A 22,841-nucleotide genomic window follows, 5' to 3' on the forward strand; every position below is an offset into this window, starting at 1 on the left:
GCAAGTATCCACAATATTTTGCACTGGAAGTATATTGTATATACCATTTGTTGTTTTCTGTTTCTCTCCCAATATCAGTTCTAGCCATATTATATCACTTTGTTGGATCAAACTATTTTTCTCTCTTTTTAAACCCCCTCTAGGCTTTTAAACAGATTTATGGCTGGTTACATTACCCACAGTATATTAAGACTACAGTTTTCAGCCTTCCTTGTGGTAATTTGGCAAAGTTCTATACAGTGGGATGTAAGCAAAAATATATTATGGTTTTTGGAAAGTATCTTTAAAGGATCCCTTCTTCATGTTGGGTGAGATGTCATTGTGATAATGGGAACCATATATTGATGATATTGAAGAATAAAGTAGAATTCTTGGTTTTGGAACCACTGTACCTTATTTGAACTGCTTCCTTGAGTACTTGTTTATATGACAAAGAAATACATTTATGTTTTATTTATACCCCTGATGTTTTGGGTTTGCTATCACTCATAACTGAACCTAATCCTAATAGATTCATCATTCAGTGCTACTTTCTCCTTGAAAATCTACTGATGTTTTACGTTCATGGACAGCATATCATTACGAGATAGATCTAAATTCTAAACTAGAAGCAATAATTTGGATCATCTCTAATGTCGGTTGGTTTGTATGGGAGAAGGGTGAGGAGACTACCCTTTCATTACCCATACAAGAATTTCAAACATAAAAACTAGAATAGTATAATGCTCATCAGGACCTTCAGTTACCAGCTGATACCTGATCTTGTTTCACCAGTACCCTCATCTACTTCCTTCCATCTCTTACTATATTTAAGCAAATCTCAGACTTCAGTTTATTCCTAAAAATTGAGATATATACTCAAAAAAGCTTTTTTAATCCCTTAAACTACAGTAACATTGTCACACCTAATAAAAAATCATCGATAATTTGTTAATATGAGAAAATATCCATTCAGGTGTTCAAATTTCTAGTTTCTCATAAATGCCATAAATATTTATTTGTGTGTTTGTTTGTTTGTTTATAGTTAATTAGAATTAGGATCCAAATAAGTTTCACATATTGAGATGGCTTGATAGGTCTTTGTAACTTTTAATCTGTAGGTTCCTCATCTGACTATCTTTTTTTTGCTTTTCCTATAATATCTTTGGAGAAAAAACTGGATTATTTGTCCTATAGCTTCCCAGTCTAGACTTTTCTAATTAAACCTCCCTGGTATAATTTAACACGAACATATTTTTCTGAACCAGTTGTTTTCTGTAAAGTTATAATTAGAAGGTTAAATGCTCCCACCAGTACTGTTACATTGTTGGTGTGTTCTTTCCTTTTTTGTAATGTTAGCTTATCTGTTAATTCTTTGGGTTCTGACCTAATGAATTGATCTTCTGTGAGTCAAAATAGTTCATTCTTATTTCTGGCCTTATTACTCTGAAAGGACTTCATTGATCCTAGATTATATTAGTCTCCTTGTGAAAAAGTGCCCATGAAATTTATTCTTTCCCTTGTAATACCAGTTGTTATGCTTAAAATAAAATTATTTGTTGCATGTCTTTTCCAGTTATCATAAACCACATGAGGACAGGGACTGCGTATATACGCCAGGTACCTTCACCAGTCAGGATAGTACTTGGCTAAAACTAAGAACATAATAAATGGTAGTTGGTTGCAGTTAAAAAGTTTCTTGATTTGTTTGTTTAACTTCTAAGTTCTTAAATTCTAATTATTTAGGGAGGTACTAGTTATAGTGAAAAGAAAAGAGCATGTATTTTGGAATCTCTTACCTTGCTTTTTCACCTTGGAAATTGAAGCTTAATCTATTCATCCAGAATTGGTGGACTGATCTTGTAATTGCTGTGAGGATTTAGTGAGTTAGTGAATAAAATACATCTAGTAGTTTCTAGCACATAAAAAACAGAATATGTGTTCCTTTTTTATTTTCTGTAATTTTTTGTTGGTTTTCTCACACAAATACTCATCACAAATACACACACACACCACAATAGGCATGATACTGTTTTTTGTTCTAAAGGACTGATTCTCATATATCCTGCTATTTACATATAAATCTTTTCTCTGGAAAGCACAGTGAAAATGTAAAGTAGTATGCAGATAACTATATATTTTACAATGCCATTTTGTGAGGTGGTAAGTTTTTTATTTTTTTAACCCTGCTGTACATTGATAATGGTTTTCTAATAGGTTGGAGATTTTGTTTCTTACCAACTTAGTCTAGGTTGGATATGAAAAAATATATATTATTACGAACTGCATTTTAATGAAATTATCTTAGTATATCCAGTAAACATTTAATTTCTATTGCTTGAGATTCTCTATGAATTTAGAAATACATTCATAGGGATTATTTAGGGTTATTATTGTGATTCTTGTTGTAACCTGAAAGGATATGTAAATAAGATTGACATGAATCAAAATCATGTGTGGTTTTATCCTAACGGATGATTTTACTTTATTTTTCTTTATTCCATTCTGTATTGTGGGCTTTTTCTTTTTGCCCACAAGCTTTCCGACGGCTATTTGGCTTTCTAATCCTTTCACTAAAAGTATTTTTTGTAATGTTCTTCAGCATATATTTTTTTCAGCTACCTACATGGCAACTTTTTAATTCTGTTACAGCTTTTACATTATGATGTATTCATTGTGTTCTTAGAAAAATACATACAAAAACATTTTGAAATAAATTTGAATATTTACACAGAACAGATGTATTGAAATTAATTTTTTTAAATGTTTTATCAAATTCTTGAATGGGTTATAGTTAACTTTGATTCATGCAGTATCTTTCCAAGTAATACTCTAAGCTTAGCAGTAAAATATCTAGTGACGAATAATAATTGGAGTTTTGAATACTAAGATATTATACTGATGATAGGGGAAAATATGTTGTAGGAAGATTAATCATATAGTAATATAGTTATAGGAAGTGACAGAAATGGCAGGTGATCAGGTATGTAGTTATTACATTTGGTATTATTACCTTTAGTACAAAAGGTGAATCTGAGATTTGAAGACGAAAGTTGAGACATTAACATTTACTTCAGAGTTTCTCCTATAAGAGCACAGCTACTAGGGTCAAAGTAAAAATTATGGAATTGTGTATTTGGGGAAAAAATATATTTTATGTCAGTGTGCTAAGTTTGAGGATACAGGATTATCAAAGTGAAACATGGGAATTTAAATGTAAACATGAAGAATCAGGTTTTCTTAGCACTTGATTAAAGTCATAAGTAGCCCTGGCCAGTTTGGCTCAGCGGTTGGAGCGTCGGCCTGCGGTCCAGAGAGACCCGGGTTCGGTTCCCGCTAAGGGCATGTACCTCGGTTGCAGTTTGTCCCCGGCCCTGGTTGGTCGTGCGGGTGGCAGCCACTCGATGTGTCCCTTTCACATCGATGTTTCCCTCTCTCTCTCTCTCTCTCTCTTTCTCCCTCCCACTCTATCTGTACAAAAAATGAAAAAATGTCCTCGGGTGAGGATAAAAAAAAAAAAAAAAAAAAAAGTCATAAGTAAAAGCTTAAATTAAACTTTTTCCCTCATAAAGAAAGAAATCAATACTGGCTTTCTGTTTACTAGATCTGAATTGTTAAATTATTTTTTTTTTTATGCCATAGTTCACAAAGATGTCCAAAACTAATGGCTTATCAGAAGATTTGATATGGCACTGTAAAACATTGATCCAAGAACGGGATGTAGTTATAAGGCTTATGAACAAATGTGAAGACATTTCAAATAAATTGACAAAACAAGTTACCATGCTCACTGGAAATGGAGGTGGATGGAACATAGAACAACCCTCCATTTTGAATCAAAGGTAATATTTGTTTGTGCACATCTATTCATTATTTCACCACAGTTGTATACAATTTCTGAACTTATTTCTGTAATATGCCTAGGGAACTTAAATGTGGAAGTGATATGAAAACTAATGTTAAAAGGGAAACCCAAGGTTTTTTATAATGGCACATAAGTGGTATATGAGTTGGTTTTCATTGATTTTTCCTTCTCCCCTGAGTTAGGATATTTTGCTTCATCGTATCATAAATTAGAGGGAGGAAATGTTATGGTTCTTTTATAACCTATGTTTTTCTTATCTGATGACAGATAATTTCATATATAATCACAGAAACTGAAAAGGTGGTTTTATATAGATAGCCCTTTCCATAATTTGGTACTTCAGGGAAAAAAAAAAATTAGCTGCTTAATTGCATCAGTGTAAAAATTTCTGTGTTAGCTCAATATCTTTCTCTCTTTTTTGAAATTGATTTTTAGAGAGAGAGAGAGAGAGGAAGGGAAAGAGAGAGAGATAAAAACATCAGCCTGTTGTTCCACTTAGTTATTTATTCATTGCTTTATTCTCCCTGACCAGGGATTGAACCCACAACCTTAGCATATCAGGATGACCCTCTAACCAACTGAGTTTCTCAGCCAGTGCCTGTTTTTAATCATAAATGAAATGGTTGAAATATCCTATATCTATGATTAAATGCTTTCAAAAGCCCAGATTTATAAATAATTTTTTAAAGGGTAGAAACACATCAAAAATAAAAAGGATACTTTTATTAAATAGATTATATAAGGAAAGATTGTTCCCCCAAACTGTTATTTCAGTAAATGCCTTGTCATAATTCTTGCGAAAAATAGATGCTGAATTATTTTTACTGAAACATTGGTCAAACGACCAGTACATATTAAACCAGTGTTTTGTAATTGTAAAAACTCCCATTTTGCATGGTGTTGGAATATTAGTATGGAGGAAATTATTTCGAACTTTCTTTAAAAGTTTATTTACTTTTAAGTGGTTTGGGAACTCAGACTTTTCAGAATACTTCCTTTAAAAAAAATGTATAAAATTGTTTACTGTAATAATATTGTAGAGGCAAAAACATGGGAAAAAATCTCTGGCCCGCAGGCCGACGCTCTAACCACTGAGCCAAACCGGCCAGGGCCATGGAAACGATCTAAGTTCCAAAAATCAGAGAACAGTTAGAATGAATTATGGTATGTATATATATATACACACACTATGCAGTGTTATGCAACTTTAAAAATGAGTGACATTTGTTCAGGATATTTTTGATAAGTATTTAATAAGACTAGCACCAGGGCCCTGGCCAGGTGGCTTCGTTAATTGGAGCGTCATCTTGTGCACCAAAAAGGTTGCGGGTTTGATTCCCAGTCAGGGCACACACCTAGGTTATGGGTTCGATCGCTGGCCCAGGCACATACAGAAGCAACAAATTGATGTTTCTCTCTCATTCTTTCTCCCTTCCTCTCTCTCTAAAATCAATAAACATATCCTCGGGTGAGGATTAAAGAAAAAAGATTAGCACTAGGGCCCCATCAAAATTAATTACCTTAGTTGGTGATTTTATTTACTTATTTTGGTAGTTTTCCAAGTTCATGATCAAAGCATATTTGCTGATCATTGGTTAATGAAAAGTCAAGGTGTGGTTATTGGCCTTTAATAGTAAGCTACAATCTTTTCTGTGCCCTTCTAGGGTGCTATGGGATGGTGTAGGGAAACGTGATGCAGTTCTCACAAAGAAGCTCTTTTCTCTGTTGCATAGAAAGAACTATGGCCATGTCAGCAAATTCATCTCCTAAAAGTGTAGTTGGAGCTGCTCCTTCTTGTTCTACAGCATTGGATATGGGGAGTTCTTCACTCTACAAGACTTACCCAGTTGAGTCTACTTTATCATAATTTGGAGTTTAAACAAATCAAGTGCTTTATTGCATCACTTAAAAAAATTTCTCTCTTAAATCCACATTTACAAAGTCTTGTTATTTGTAAATAATATTATCAAGTAATAAATAATCCTTTCCATTAGACTGAGGATTTTTTAGTGGAATTTTTAATAGATGATAAAGTGGGGTGTTTTTGGTGTTTTTTTTTTTTAAGTTTTTTGTTTGTTAGGATCTAGTCCGAAGTACAACTTCTAAAAACCTGTATAGATAGTCTCTATAGAATATTTATAGATGCACTTTTAGGGGGTGAAATTTGTTGTCTTGGTTTTTGTTTTTAGCCAAGGTTAGAGTTGGACAAGCAGTTTTACTCATACTGTCCAGGCATCAAGAAGTCTGTACTTCTTAGTATACAAACATTTAAAGTAGTTTCCTTGCCTTGGGAAGCAGTTTATTTACACAAAGCTATTAATTAGGCTTTTTCTTAACAAAACAAATTCTTTGTAACAAAGTTTACTTGAAGCAAAATTGTATTAACTGTTTATAAAAATAAACTTTTAGAAAACTATTACAAATTTATATGAATTATATAAGAAGGAAAATGTCTTTTAGAAATAAAGGAATTACATACTGTAACTTCTCATTAAAAATAAGGTCTTTGCAGGGAAAAATAAGATTGTTCTTATGTATCTCAAAACCATTATGATCATAATCTTTATTTTAAAATGGCAAAACTAAAATTACCTGAAGGAGAAAAACCTTATATCGCCTTTTTTTTTTTTCATGCCATAGATATGTACCCATCTCTGAAGCTTTAGCAGTTTATCTAAAATTTATTAAACTTTTAACTGAAAAGATTTTTTTCTGTGTTTAATATAAAATGTGTTCTGTCTTCCTGGGCTAAATTTAACAAGATTTTTTAGATCCTATTCTCCCTCAACTTGACAGGGTGGTCTTCTATCCTGTTCTTAAACAGTTGATATGAAACCATTTGACAGTAGTGTGATGCAAATCTGTACTATAAGTGTGGTTTGAGTAACTCAAAGTACTATGCTGTAAATATTTTAGTAATTTGAATACTAGTTTTAATATACACCAGTGTTGTCGCGGTATTTTCAGCAGCCCTGTCACACTTATGGGACATAAACCTTTGGTCAACTAGCATTCTTAATCTGTTTCATATGAGTTACTTTCAAACCAGGCTCTCTAGCCCTGTGTTTCTCTGTATTTTAAACTTAAATTTAACACATTGTATGCCTCCTGTTGTTTCTATTTCAGACCTTTCTTACCTTTCAGAAATAATTTTTATACTGGTTTCTCTGACAAGAGATTTAAACCTAATTTAAATTTTACTATGAGGAGAAATCTTAGTAATTCTGGATGGATTCTCCCCTCCCCCCTAATAAAACAAGTAATTTCAAAATAACATGCTGCCTCATTTACTTTTATGGCCTTAAAAATCTTAAAAAATTTTTTTTTCTTAGTGAGAGGTAAGAAAACCTTAAAGATATTTATAGTCCCTGTTGAGAAGAGAGCACTTAACTAATTCGGAAGGCCTGGGCTGTAGTTCTTATCACTTGGATAACCTTGGCCAATTACATGTGCATTCTACACGTGCAGACATGAAAATCATAGAAAACTGTAGCATGTTGAAATAAAGGGAAGATATGATTGAATAGCATCAAAATATTAGAACTGCCCCTAGAGAAAGAACACAGCTGCTCTCTTTTAAAAATTTGTCACAAGTGAATTGGATTTAAAAGGCCTTTGTGCCCAGCTGGTATGGCTCACTGCATTGAGTGTCTACCCATGGACTGAGAGGTCCCGGTTCGATTCCTGGTCAGGGCACATGCCCAGGTTGTGGGCTCAATCCCCAGTAGGGGGAGTGCAGGAGGCAGCTGATTGATGTTTCTATCTCTCTCTTCCTCTCTAAAAAATCAGTGAAAACATACTTTAAAAAAAAAATCTTTTTAAGGCCTTTGTCAAAACTGCATTTTCATTGATCCTTTTACATTCTGAAGAAAAAAATTATGAATAGGCATCACTGTTGTGATATTAAGCAATAGAAAGTTACTTGAAATTTAGATCAATTTAGCAGAGGAGCAAATACATACACACACACATTTTTAAAACAAACATTTCAAAGCTCTTTAATGTCCTGATCAAAACAGCTACCAGAGCTGCATTGAGATTGTGGATGAAACAATTTTATTTGAATGAAAAATTCTGTGTAGTAGATTCTTCTCAAAATTCCCTCATTACTTTTAAAGTTTTATGTGCAGTGAAGAATATTTTTATAGACTTGTTTCTCAACATGTGTTGGTAATGAAGAAATTTAGTAACTTTTATTTTTTAAGAATATTTCTTGGCTCTTTGTGATTTAGATTGGGATAGCATGTTCACCCTTGAATGCATTCATAAGTGATGTAATATGCCTACCTCATCACATGTCATCATTTTCATGGAATGTGGGGGATGATTTAGCATTGTGAAGGATTCAAAAATAATAGAGACCTCAGTTTTGACCATAGCGTAGAATGGGTGGGTCAGGGAGAAGAGTGGTTAAGTGCTGAGCACTGGCTCGGTCCTGGATTGGATACCAGCTCTGCCGCTGCACACATGGATTTGGTTAGCTGTACGACCTTGACAAGTTACTTACCTTCTCTTAGCTCCAGAGAACTTCTTATCTGTGAAATCAGGATGATAATAGTATCTACTTTATAATGTAAATTAAATGAAGTAATAATGCATGTAAAGCCCATAGTAAAGTGCCTAAATATTGTAAACATTACAATACTAGCATTTATTCTCACCACTACTGTAGTAGAAAGAATTCATTTGTATCTGGAAGTTAAAATATCTATGATAATATCTTGTATTTATTATTTCTTTTGTAGTGGCATAGAAAAAATACTTTGTCTAAAAAGCAATGAACTTTAGCCCTGGCCAGTTTTGCTCAGTGGTTAGAGCATCAGCCTGCGGACTGGAGAGTCCCGGGTTCGGTTCCCACCAAGGGCACATGCCTCGGTTGCAGTTTGACCCCGGCTCCAGTTGGGGTCGTGTGGGTGGCAACCAGTCTATGTGTCTCTCACACATTGATGTTCTCTCTCCCCCTCCCTCTCTCCCTCCCGCTCTATCTTAAGATAAGGTAAAAATGTCCTCAGATGAGAATAAAAAACAAAATTTAAAAAAATAAATAAAAAGCAATGAACTTTAAAATGAATTAAGACTTGAGCAACACTGCTGATTTTTTTCCCTACCTATACTTTTTATTTTTTTCAAATGAGAAATGTTTTATGGATATTATACCTGTTGAAACATAGATTCTGATTTAAGAAGACTATCATTTTACTCTACATCATTTACCCCTTTTCTAATTAAAGTTTTGATTTCAGAATCTGATCCCTTAAGTATTTATGCCATTTTATGTCCAGGCCCCTTCTCTATGGGCATCTAGGATGTGTGTAACAGGAAATTAAGGGACAGATAAAAAGCTGGAGAATTGGACACATGGCCGTGTCCTAGGTTTTCATGTTAGATAGGTTGTATGCCGTCCTTATCAGAATGAGAAAAGAGTTCTCCAGTGAGATAGACTTCCTGAGTTAAAACCTTAGCCATACATTTTGTAGCTATGCAACTTTAAGTTACTGAGCCTCAGGTTTTTTCATCTGTTAAAATGACGATATTAGCTATTTTTATAGGGTGTTAAAAGATTAAATGAGGTACTGTTTGTAAATGACATATCTTTGTGTATCTGCATATCGTAGATGTCCGTAAATAACTGTTAGTTTTTAACCACTTGAACTTTTAGGAAAAAACTACTGTTTTCATCCATTATAATCCTTCCATTTTACCTTCCAAACAAGTTATTCCCAGGGACTGGCCTGTTTATCTTATTTCCAAATTAAATAAGGTTTTTGACACTTGCCTGCTACTTTTCCCTCACTGATATTTGTTGATGTCCATCAAATTTACATTTATACATAGTTTAAACATAAATACACACATGCATACATATATACTTCAGAGTTAGACATACCACTGACATGAGAGGTGCTTGGCATTGATACAGAAAATGTTTATTAAATCAACCTGGCAAGTAGCAAATTATGCTTGTGTTTTTGTCCTCGTACTTTAAGTTTCTTAATGTGCTAAAATTCAAATCACTACAATACAATTTTATAGTATAAATATTAGCTTAGAAATATGTTATTGTAGTTAATAATGCAGTTATTAATTTGGTGACATTGCCTTCTGACTGAATATGGGAATATTTTTTTAAATTCTTGTTGCTAGAAGAAATAAATCAACAAATACAGAATAAAATTTGACAAGTTAAAAAATATATTTGGGGCTCATTTTCTTAAGTAAGTATAAATAGTTCATAACAACAAATTAAAAGGTAAGACTAGACCTAGTATTTCAATTTTTGTGTGCATTGTAAACCTAAGTCTCATGTGAGAAAACTAAGAGAAGTATAATTCTATAACATTTGGTAACACTCTCTTTATCAGTTTATCACTGAAGCCCTATCAGAAAGTTGGTTTGAATTGGTTGGCACTGGTACATAAACATGGACTCAATGGCATTTTGGCAGATGAAATGGTAAGTAGTAACTCTATTTCTAGGATTTTTTATGAAAAGATTTGACATTCTTGCTGTCATTTAAAAAATGAAAATTTCCCTTGACTCTGTAGTTTATTTTCCTCACCTCAATATCTATATCCCTTTCACTCCTCCTGGTTTTCTATTGCTTATCTTATTAGCTCTAGCCTCCTCACTGCCCAACCCCCAGTGAATATGGGTTTATTATCTGTCTGGTTATCAAATTAATAAATATGCTTATATTATTTATACATGTAAAATACTAAATGAGATTGTACTATATGTGCTTTTCCATAGCTGCCTTTAAAATTTATCACAGATATCTGTTCTTGTTAGTAAATAAATTCATATATTTATCAGCAACTTCATCAACATCATTTCAGCTATTTTACTTTTATTAGATGTCTCTGAGTTTCTATTTTTTCCAGATTACATTTGCTTGAACTAGACTTGGTAAGTTTATTGCAGCAAGTAGTCCAGGTACTGGCACATAGAAACTTGACATTTAATCTTACCTTCCTTCTTCTAGCCAGACTTTTTAAAAAGTGTTTATTAAAAATGAGTCATGTTCTGCAGAGAAAATGTTTATTGATAATACATGTGTATTACATTGTGTGTTCAATTTCCAAAATAAAAGTTAACAAAGATAGTGATCTTTGCTTTCCAATTAGCCTCTAGTAATCTTGAGTGCTTTAACTATTTCCACACATATATCATATTAAAGTAAAGATGGTATTTATCTGATAGAATAATATATGCTGGATTTCGAAATAGGTTTAGCAATTAGATATAGAATATAGAACATTACAGTTGTGGGAAAACTGCACTTGGGAATTCAGTCTGGGTTTTGGTTCCCAACTTTGCCTTTCAGGGCTCTCTGCTGCTTACCAAATGACCTAATCTCTCAGAGCCAATATTAATAAACCAATGATTTTTATGTCATAAAAATATTATATTTGGTATCAAATGAGGTATATTATGTGAACCTGTTTTTGTAACCCGTAAAGGACAGTTATTGTGATAAGTTAGTGTCTTAGTCTGTTGAGGCTTCCACAGCAATATCAAAGATTGGGTGGCATAGAGAGCAGAACTTTATTCCTCACATTCTGGAGGCTGCAAGTCTAAGATGAAGGTGTTGGCAGGTTTGGTTTCTCCTAAGGCCACTCTCCTTGGTTTGTAGATGGCCAACTTTTTGGTATGTCTTCACATGACCTTTTCTGTGTGTCACACATCCTTGGTATCTCTTTCTCTCTCTCCTTTTTTAAATCCTCACCTGAGGATATGCCCATTGATGTTTAGAGAGGGGCTGAGGGGAAAAGAGAAACATCGATGTGAGAGACATTGATTGATTGCCTTCTGTTCTTGCCCCAACTGGGTATCGAACTCAAAACATTTTGGTATACAGGATGATGCTTTAACCAGCTGAGCCACACTGGCCAAAACTGTCTTTCTCCTCCTCTCCCTCCTCCTCCTCCTCCCCCTCCTCCTCCTCCTCCTTCTTTAATATGTTTTTATTGATTTTTTTTTTTTTGAGAGATAGGAAGGGAAAGAGAGAGAAACATTGATCGGCTGCCTCCTACTGGGGTTCTAGCCCACAACCCAGGCAGGTGCCCTGACCAGGAATCAAACCAGGACCTGTCAGTCCATGGGATGATGCTCAATCCACTAAGCCACACTGGCTGGACATGTCTTTCTCTTCTTTTAAGATGGGGATTGGGTTCCTACCTTTGTGACCTTATTTAACCTTAATTACTACCTTGAGGGTCCTATCTCGAAATATAGTCCATTACACTGGGTGTTATGGGTTTCAACGCATGAAACCTCCTCAGTAGCCTTCTAAAAAATCCTAAAACTTGATTGGCATATAATTTACTTGCAGTGAAATGTGCAAATGTTCAGCTTGGTCAATTTTTACATACATGTACCCCCATGTGATCATGTCCCAGAATCAACATTTTCATTATTGCAGAAAATTCCCTTATTACTACCACCATTTGGATGCCTATCACCATACTAATTTTTTCTAATTTTGAATGTTATATAAATAGGACCATGCAGTATATACTGTTTATTTTGGGTTCTTGTAATGCATCACAAAGTTACTGAGATTCATTAGAGTTTTTACATGTATCTGCATGTACAACTTGTTTATCCATTCTCATGTTGATGGACATTTAGGTTATTTCCAGTATTCAGCTGTTATACTAGAGCTGGTATGAACATTCTTACCCAATTTTTTATATGGAAATATGCTCTCATATCTCCTGAAGATAGTTTTAGGAATGGAATTGTTAGCTAATGGGGCATATGTTTAACTCTAATTAGTCATTGGAACATTTTCCTCAATCCACTTAGTGTATATATATATATATATATATAATTTTTTTTTCTTCAATGATTTTAGAGAGAGAGGAAGAGAGAGGGAGAGAGAGGTAGAAACATCAGTGAGAGAGAACATCGACTGGCCGTCTCCTGCATGCCGCCACTGGGGATCAGGCCCACAACCTGGGCATGTGGCCTGACCGGGAATCAAACCGGTGACCTCTTGGGGTATGGGTTGATGCTCAACTACTGAGCCACAACAGCCAGGCCCACTTAGTATATACACTTAGTATATATCAAATATTTGCTTTATATAAATAGTTACCAAAATTACATCCTTTTTATGCAATGCAAAGGTCTTCTATATAAATGTATGTCACATATTAACTTCCAGTTATGGGCCCTGGCCAGTTTTGCTCAATGGTTAGAGCATTGGCCTGTGGACCAGAGTGTCCCAGGTTCGGTTTCTGCTAAGGGCACGTATCTCGGTTGCAGTTTGTCCCTGGCCCCAGTTGGGGTCATGTAGGTGGTGGCTACTCGATGTGTCTCTCTCATGTTGATGTTTCTCTCTCTCTCTCCCCCCCTCCCTCGTTCCCTTCCACTGTATCTGAAGATAAATGCAAAAAAAAAATGTCCTCAGGTGAGGATAAAAAAGTAAATAAATAAATAACTTGCAATTATGGTACATCTTCCTCATTAAACTAAGTTGTAGTTTCATTTGGAAATTTGGTTTTTTTGAGAACTGAGAACCTAGTAGAAATTCTCATAGAGTTGCATTATGGGGAATCAAATAAAACCAGGAATACATATTTTTCCTTTTGTATTTTCTAAGATTTTTGTTTATTTTTACATTTCATATGTTGTCTTTTGAACTTTTAATTTTAGGGCCTAGGAAAAACTATTCAAGCCATTGCATTCCTGGCATACCTCTTTCAGGAGGGTAATAAAGGTCCTCACTTGATCGTTGTTCCAGCATCAACTATAGGTTTGTAGTACTATGGACAACCATACTTGACTATACTATTTTATGTAGGGAGAAGAAAAGCCATGTGTGTATGTGTGATTCCTTAGTTTATGGAGGCAAATAATTTCTGTGGTCTCCTTACTGGTTTTCCCCCCCTTTATGGATATATGTGTGTTTGATTGTACTAGAAGTCTTATAAAGAAAATAACTAAAGTATAAGTCTGTTATACATCAAAGACCATTTGATAAAATTTATTATGTTTCCATAATATGAATTGTTTTAACGAATAACTAAGAGAAACTAAGTGCATTTAAATTTATAATTAAACATTTATTGAGTCAGAAAGTATGGAGTTCATCCCCATTACATTCTTGCTCAATTGATTGGATATAGAATAGAATAAGAGAATGTATGTGTGAACATAACCAGAAATACCGTCTTTTTAATTGGAAATCAGTAATCACCTATAAATACAATGGTTCGTTCTGTCCTTCATTTGATGCCACCTCAAAACCTCAAATAATTGTAATCATCAGGAATAAAATGGGAAGGCTCTGTGATTTTTTTTCTTTTTTTAAGTCACCTTGTATTATTTTATAAAAAAATAATTTCTGGGCACAACTTGTCAAACTATAGTGTTCGTTTTACTGCTTACACATATCCTATTGAAGCAGGTGCAAGTAATATCTCTCTTGTTTATAGATAACTGGTTAAGGGAAGTTAATTTGTGGTGCCCCACTTTAAAGGTGCTCTGTTACTATGGTAAGACTGTCATTTTTCTTTTAACTTCAAAATTTATTAAAATTTTTAGCATACAGTAAAGTACAGTAAGTACAATAAAAATGTGTATATTGTTTTAAATTCCAGGTTCTCAAGAGGAACGTAAACAGATAAGATATAACATTCATAGTAAATATGAAGAATACAATGTAATTGTGACCACGTAAGTATTGAGAAAATATATTTGGAAAGAAATTTGGTGCAGCTCCCAAATTTGAAAGAAATATTAGTAGTAATATGAAGGAAAGTTTATGCTAAGAACTGTGCAGCAAAAATAATGGAATGACCTCTGATGAGGATTCAGGCATTTTTTAGCTTGGTGTGTAACATCAAGATAGCAGTTATTTGCTAGTACATCAGGTGAGTTACTGACTGCAGTTATGAAAAGGTTTTATCCACTTGATTGAAAGTGTAGTCTTATAATAATACTCTCTTAGTTAAAATAACATTTAAACTCATACAACTCAATAGCAAAAAAAAATAAACAAAGGACATGAAGAGACATTTCTCCAAAGAAGAGACACAGATTTCCAACATCACTAATTATCAGGAAAGTGCAAATTAAAACCATAATAATGTACCACCTCACACCAGTCAGAATGGCTATTATCAAAACGGCAACAATCACCTGTGTTGGCAAGGCTTTGGAGGAAAAGGAGCCCTTGTTCACTGTTGGGGACTGCAAATTGGTGCAGCCACTATGGAAAGCAAACTGGAGATTCCTCAAAAAATGAAAAATAGATCTCTACAACTCAGCAATTCCACTTCTGGGAATTATCTGAAAGAAAATAAAAACACTAATTTGAAAAGATATATGCACTCTTATGTTTATTGCATCATTATTTACAATAGCCAAGATACGGAAGTAACCTCCATCAACAGATGAATGGATAGAGAAGATGTGGTATATATGTACAATGAATATCATACAACAATAAAAATAATGAAATCTTGCCATTTGCAGAAATGTAAATGAACCTAGAGGGTATTATGCTAAGTGAAATAAATCAGAGAAAGGCAATTACCATATGGTTTCACATATGTGTAGAATCTAAAAAAAATAAAATGAAACAGACTCATAGAAACGGACCAGAGGGATGGTTGCCAGAGAGGAGAGGTGTAGGGAGATGGGTAAAAAAAGGTGAAGGGGAATATAGTTAATAATTTGGTAAGTTTCTATGGTGACAGATGATTACTAGAATTAGTATGTGATCACATTATAAGGTATAAAAATGTCAAATCACTGTCCTGTACACCTGAAACTAATATAACTAATATTGTATACCAACTAAAATAAATAAACTTTAAAAACAAGCATTTCTTTACAAAATAATAATAAAATAACACAAGATATTTCACCAAGATGACTTACAATATTGCTAACGTGTAAGCGTTAGTAATAAATGCAACAAGCCCTGACCAGTTTGGCTCAGCATTTAGAGCTTCGGCCTTTGGACCCAAGGGTTTTGGGTTCCATTTCTGGTCAAGGGCATGTGCCTGTGTTACAGATTCAATCCTGGCCCTGGTCAGGCTACTAATTGATGTGGACACATCATTGTTTCTCTCTCTCCTCTCTCCCTCCCTTCTACTTTATCTTAAAAAAAAAAAAAATCAATGGAAAAATATTCTCAGGTAAGGATCAATAATACATAAATAATAAATAAATGCAATGAAATCTCAGTGAAAAATTTGGGTTAGAATAGAAATAAGGATGGACAATATAACTGAACAAGTTAATCATTACTTAGTAGCTATTTGGCATAAATATCTAGCAGAGAACTTAATGCTATCATTTATATATAGGTTATTTTAAGCATATTAAGTAGATATTTTATTATTTCTCTACTGACTTCTATAGGCCATGGTTAAAATAATTTATTCAAAATTATTTTTTTTCTTAATAGACTCAATTTTTTAATAGTCTTGTAATGCTAGCTGTTATTAACTTATTTCTTGGATCTGCTCTGCTAATCTAATGCAGTAGTATTATGTTCTTAACAGAAATGTCTTAGCTTAGTGTCCTTTTTCCTGCTGCTTGTTAAAATATAACAGTTCATGAAGTGATATGTATAACAAGTGCAGATTACATATAAATTACCAAAATTGGATTCTTCCTAGGTGTGTAGAAATTGTCTGATTACAGTATAACATTTAAATTTTTTTTTTAGCTACATATGGCAACTTTTTTGTTAATCCTCACCACGGAGGGGAGAGAAACAAACATCCCTGTGAGAGAGATACAACGATTGGTTGCCTCCCGCACGACTCCAACCAGGGCCAGGATTGAACCTGCAACCCAGGGCCCTTGACTGGGAATTGAACCCTGCGACCCGTTGGTCCTCGGGCCAACACTAACTGCTGAATGAAACTGGCCAGGGCTATGGCAGCTTTTTTAACTTGGTTACATATACATCAATAATTATTGAATAAAGTACATTAGTATTTATTACAGCACCAGGTAGTGGTATCTTTTTATTTTTTTTCTGCTCATTACAGGCCCAGCTCCAAGGGTTCATAATGGTATCTTTTAGATACCAGCTATTAGAAGTGTATAAATAAAGATAATTTTACAGCACTGGCCGGTTTGGATCAGCGGTTAGAGCGTCAGCCTGCGGACCAGAGAGTCCCAGGTTCGGTTCCCACTAAAGGACACGTACCTTGGTTGCAGTTTGTCCCCAGCCCCAGTTGGGATCGTGTGGGTGGCAACCAGTCGATGTGTCTCTCTTGCATCGATGCCCCCCCCCCCCCCCCCGAAGATAGGTGCAAAAATGTCCTCGGGTGAGGATAAAAAAAATAGTAATAGCCCTGGCCGGTTTGGCTCAGTGGTTGGAGCGTCGGCCTGCGGTACAGAGAGACCCGGGTTCGGTTCCCGCTAAGGGCACGTACCTCGGTTGCAGTTTGTCCCCGGCCCTGGTTGGTCATGCGGGTGGCAGCCACTCGATGTGTCCCTTCACGTCGATGTTTCTCTCTCTCTCTCTCTACCTCTCTCTCCCTCCCGCTCTATCTGAACAAAAAATGGAAAAATGTCCTCGGGTGAGGATTTAAAAAAAAAAAATAGTAATAATAATTTTACAAAGCCAGTAAATCTTACTAGCAGCCAGGCTCTTAAAGGTATAACCCTAGAGATTCCTTTTTTCTTTTGATGACAGGTATAATTGTGCAATCAGCAGTTCTGATGACCGTGGTCTCTTTCGACGATTAAAACTTAATTACGCAATTTTTGATGAGGGCCATATGCTGAAGAATATGGGCTCCATTCGCTACCAACACCTTATGACAATTAATGTAAGGAAGTGTTTTGTGAATTTTTTCGATTATGATAACATTTCATATTATGTATTTTAATGTAGATAGTATTTTGTATCAGGGGTCAGCAAACTTCTGTAAAGTTTAATGCTTTACATAAGCATTAAATAGCAGTTTAATGCCTCTGTCACATGTTCTTTGTTGTTTTTTTACAACCCTTTAAAGTTGTAAAAACCATTCATAGCTCATGAGCCTCAATTTACCATCTCTGTCCTGTATGATAAACTGAATATTAAATATAATCTACTTTCGTTACCTCATGAAGGTGATCTGGGGATGCAGGTTACTTACTTATAAAAGAAAACCATTAATTTTACTCATCCTGCTTTACAGTAGAATAGACTATAACTTTTCTAATTACTGATCTTTCATTACAAAATGTTACATTATTAATAATGGTTTTAAGTTTTTTCTCTCCACTGAGGAGGGTAGAAAAAGAAGAATGTGGCTCTAATTTAAAAAACTAATCTTAATTTTACCTTCATTCACAGGCAAATAACCGTTTGCTGCTCACAGGCACACCTGTACAGAATAATCTGTTAGAACTCATGTCGCTGTTGAATTTTGTTATGCCACACATGTTTAGTAGTAGCACAAGTGAAATACGAAGAATGTTTTCCTCTAAGACAGTAAGCATAAATTTATATTTTCTCCCAAATATGTTACTTTGTGTTTTACCTGAGTCATTCTTCTATTTTGTCTTTTTCCTTGTTTTCACAGTGCATATGCACTATGAAATTTAAATAGTTGATATTCTTATCCTTGGGTGAGTTGAGAAGTCAGCCAAAACACGGTGGGAATTGAATTGGTGACTTCTCTGATCAGTGTCCAAAAGTTTGGGTTTTTAACATCCTAATTTTCTGAAGAATGACTATTTTAAATTAGTGGAGAGTTCTGGTATATAATAGTTGGGGAAAGTTTGATTATTACTTTTTCTTTATTAAAATTAGTCAGGAAATTAGCATTTTTTTATAGGTAAACTAGGATTAGGCAAAGGTTGACAATTTCTATACAGGGACATCTTTTGAAATAAAAGTTCATAAATACAAAACTAATAGTTTCTAAAAAGTTACAATAAAGAAATATTTTAGATGAAAATCTTGTTAATTTTCTCCCAGTTGCTTAGAAAAAGTACAGTATTAGTCTTCAAGAACTCCAAATTCCTCAATACAGCAGTGTTTATATAGACTCTTGATTCTCCTGTCACACATACTTTGCAAGAATTTTCTTCTACTGCAATTAACTTGCTTTTTTAACTCTAATGTATTTTCCCCAGTTGATGGCCTAGTAGTTGATAGGATATGGAGGATTCCTTTATGTTTAATAAAATATATATGTTCTCATTGACTTTTAGAGAGAGGTGAAGGAAGAGAGAAAGAGAGAGAAACATCAATGAGTGAGATACAGCGATTGGCTGCCTGCAACCTGGGCATGTGCCCCGACTGGGAATCAAACCAGCAACCTCTTGGTGCATGGGCCAGTGCTCTACCACTGAGCCACGCTGACTGGGTGGATTCCTTCACATTTTAGAATAAAATTCCACTTCTTTAATTCTCCAAAATTAACAGGTTTTGACTAACAACTATCCCTGTTTTTATTTTTATTTTTATTTATTTATTTTTTTTATCCTCACCCGAGGATGTTTTTCCATTTTTTTTGTACAGATAGAGTGGGAGGGAGAGAGAGGAACAGAGAGAGAGAGAGAAACATCGACGTGAAGGGACACATCGAGTGGCTGCCACCTGCACGACCAACCAGGCCGGGGACAAACTGCAACCGAAGTATGTGCCCTTAGCGGGAACCGAACCCGGGTCTCTCCGGACCACAGGCCGACGCTCTAACCGCTGAGCCAAACTGGCCAGGGCAACTATCCCTGTTTTTAGACCATGATTTGCATCGCTTGTGTACTAGCTTTCTTTTAGGACCATTTTCCACAAATAAATACAAGTTTTTTACCTCTCTTTCACACCCCTCAACTCACCTCCCTCCTTTTCTCTCTCTTGCACACACACTTTTTCATGAAGCTCTGTAGGTAATCAGTAATGACTCATCAGTTAATGACTTCTGAAAACGAACCTAGTACAGTTCAATTTTATTCTTCAATAGAATATACAATTACTTGTCATGAAACCTCAAAGTACATATGGAGCGTTAAGAAGTAGATTATATCCCAGAATTCAAGTGTGAAGTTCCCTCTAGAATAAGTTGAGTCTCTGTGGAAAACAACTCAGATATTCATGTTGTATAATATTATTGTGATCATTTAAATGAATGATTTCTAAAAGGATATATTCTTATTTTACTTAGAAATCAGCAGATGAGCAAAGTATATATGAAAAGGAGAGAATAGCACATGCAAAACAAATTATAAAACCATTTATTCTCAGAAGAGTAAAAGATGAGGTAATTTATCTGCATATTTTTTATTTTGATAGCTTTTTAAAAAATCTGCATTCCTCTTTATTTGAATGATTTACTGAAACTGGTTTCCTTTCTCAGGTTCTCAAGCAGCTACCCCCCAAGAAAGATCAAATTGAGTTGTGTGCAATGTCAGAGAAGCAGGAGCAACTCTATTTGGGTCTTTTCAACAGAATGAAAAAATCTATCAATAACTTGGGTATAATCTAAGTTTTACAGTTTTATGTGACAAATAATCTTGTACTGGGAAAGCATTTTGTTTAGTAATATTATAGTGGCCTTTTCATTTTTTTTTAAATTAGTTGGAATTTGAGAAAAAATTTTTTTTTTTTTTTTTTAATCCTCGAGGATATTTTTCCATTTTTTTGTACAGATAGAGTGGGAGAGAGAGAGAGGAAGGGAGAGAGAGAGAGAAACATCGACGTGAAGGGACACATCGAGTGGCTGCCACCCACACGACCAACCAGGGCCGGGGACAAACTGCAACCGAAGTACGTGCCCTTAGCGGGAACCGAACCCGGGTCTCTCCGGACTGCAGGCCGACACTCTAACCGCTGAGCCAAACTGGCCAGGGCGAATTTGAGAAATTTTTAAACGTTGTTTGCATTGAGTATATTTCAACAAACAGCTAGCAGCTTGTTTTTTGTGTGTTTAAATGTATCTCTTTGGATCACAGAAAAAAATACAGAAATGTGCAATGTCATGATGCAATTGAGAAAAATGGCCAATCATCCTTTATTACATCGGCAATATTACACAGCTGAAAAACTCAAGGAAATGTCCCAGCTTATGCTGAAGGTAAAGATTTCATCTTATGCTAACACTAAGCTTTATTAACACTGTTAAACATGAGGTTAAATTGTTAGGCTAAAAATCAGACCATCGAACATAAAGCATAGTAATAACCATTTAATCTAATAACCATTTAACCACATTTAAGAAAAATATGTTTTGAGAAAGTTCAAAATAATTTGGGGGACATAAGAGCCAAGAAGGACTGACATGCTGCATCAGGAGTCAGCCAACTATTCCTCTTAGATGTAGCAGTGTCTTTTTTTGTTGTTGTTGTTAATCCTCACCTGAGGATATTTTCCCATTAATTTTTAGAGTGGGAGGGAGAGAGAGAGAAACATTGATGTGAGACAGACACATCGATTGGTTGACTCTTCCGGGTTGGGGAACAAACTTGCAACCCACGTACATGCCCTTGACCAGGAATCAAAGCTGCGACCCTTCGGTCCGGGCGTAATGCTCTGACTGCTGAGCCAAACCAGCCAGGATCCTTGTTTCAGTGTTGTCTGTGATTGCTTTCTTAATATAAAGGCAGAGTTGAGTATTTGCCAAAGAGATCATTTAGCCTACAGAGTCTAAAATATTTACTCTCTGGCTCTTTACAGAAAATGTTTGCCAACTCTTGATCTAGATTTCATAATACACTTCTTTATTAATTTATTTATTTTTACCAAAAGATTTCTCAGATTTTATGGCCTGAGTAGTGAGTCATTTCTCTCTCTCTCTGTTTCATTTCTTCCTTATTTTCTCAGTTTTAGCCATTACTCTTTATTTTACCTCATTCTTCTTTAGCATCTACCCTTATTTCTCCTTATAGGTCATTTTGTCGAAAACAACCATGTGTTTTTTAAATTTTTTAAATATTATTTTAAACTTACTATGGAAAATTTCAAACATGAAAGTAGAGAGAATTGTATAATGAAATCTTCTGCCTGTATATCCTTCACACATTTTCTACAGTTATTATCTGGAATGACACTATTAATTATTTAATATTCTTTTTTATCTATTTATTTAAGTATAGTTTATATATTATAGTAGTTATATTAATTTCAGGTGTACAGTATAGTGATTTTACATTTTTATACCTTACAATGTGATCGATCACACACTAATTCTGTCCATTATCTGTCACTGCAAACTTATCACATCATTATCGATTATATTCCTCTTCATTTTTTCACCTACCTCCTTTCTTTCCCCCTCGGGCAACCATCCCTTTGGTCTATGTTTTTATGAGTCTGTTTTGTTTTTTTGTTTTCGTTTGGTTTTTACATCCTATATATAAGTAAAACCATATAATATTTGTCTTTGTCTGACTTATTTCACTTAGCACAATACCCTCTAGGTCCATCCATGTTGTTGCAAATGGCAAGATTTCGTTCTTTTTTATTGCTGTGTAATATTCCATTGTACATATATACCTCATCTTCTTTAGCCATTCATCTATCGATGGACACCTAGGTGCTTCCGTATCTTAGCTATTGTAAATAATGATGCAGTGAACTTAGAAGTGCATATATCATTTTGAGTTAGTGTTTTTGTTTTCTTTGGATAATTGCTAGAAGTAGAATTACTGAGTTGTGTAGTTGATCTGTTTATTTTTTTATATATCTCCATAGTGTTACTGTGATCATTTAAACAAATGATCATTTAAATCAGTAAGCAGTCCCACCAACAGTGCACAAGAGGAGCACTGCTCGTTTTGTATAGTACTGTCTAGACCCCTCCCCAAGATTATTTTGAAGTAAATTCTAGACTTTATTTAGTCTGTAAAGATTTCAGTATGTCTATTCTAAAACAATAAGGACCTCCTCCTTTTATGTACCAAAAAAATCAATATTTCCTTTGCTAAATATGTTGCCCTAAAATTTCTATGATTTATCATATGTGAACAATTTTATTAGATTGTTTTGATCATATAAATTATCTTAATTTTGAAGTATGTGTATTGTTTTGTT

General features: G+C 34.6%; 1 protein-coding gene across 5 annotated transcripts in view; it reads left to right on the forward strand.

The window, feature by feature from the left end:
* SMARCAD1 (SWI/SNF-related, matrix-associated actin-dependent regulator of chromatin, subfamily a, containing DEAD/H box 1) overlaps window positions 1–22,841 on the forward strand; it is a 98,904-nt gene that overhangs the window by 64,024 nt on the left and 12,039 nt on the right. For all 5 annotated transcript variants that reach the window (XM_036263148.1, XM_036263139.1, XM_036263130.1 and 2 more), the window contains 10 exons: window positions 3,622–3,821; window positions 10,207–10,297; window positions 13,505–13,604; window positions 14,287–14,346; window positions 14,452–14,527; window positions 17,514–17,649; window positions 18,162–18,299; window positions 19,978–20,073; window positions 20,170–20,287; window positions 20,765–20,886. In XM_036263148.1, the coding sequence (XP_036119041.1) occupies window positions 3,622–3,821; window positions 10,207–10,297; window positions 13,505–13,604; window positions 14,287–14,346; window positions 14,452–14,527; window positions 17,514–17,649; window positions 18,162–18,299; window positions 19,978–20,073; window positions 20,170–20,287; window positions 20,765–20,886 (1,137 nt within the window). The remainder of the gene's footprint in view (window positions 1–3,621; window positions 3,822–10,206; window positions 10,298–13,504; window positions 13,605–14,286; window positions 14,347–14,451; window positions 14,528–17,513; window positions 17,650–18,161; window positions 18,300–19,977; window positions 20,074–20,169; window positions 20,288–20,764; window positions 20,887–22,841) is intronic.

This window comes from Molossus molossus, unplaced genomic scaffold (assembly GCF_014108415.1).
Source record: "Molossus molossus isolate mMolMol1 unplaced genomic scaffold, mMolMol1.p scaffold_m16_p_1, whole genome shotgun sequence".
Taxonomy (NCBI): Eukaryota; Metazoa; Chordata; class Mammalia; order Chiroptera; family Molossidae; genus Molossus; species Molossus molossus.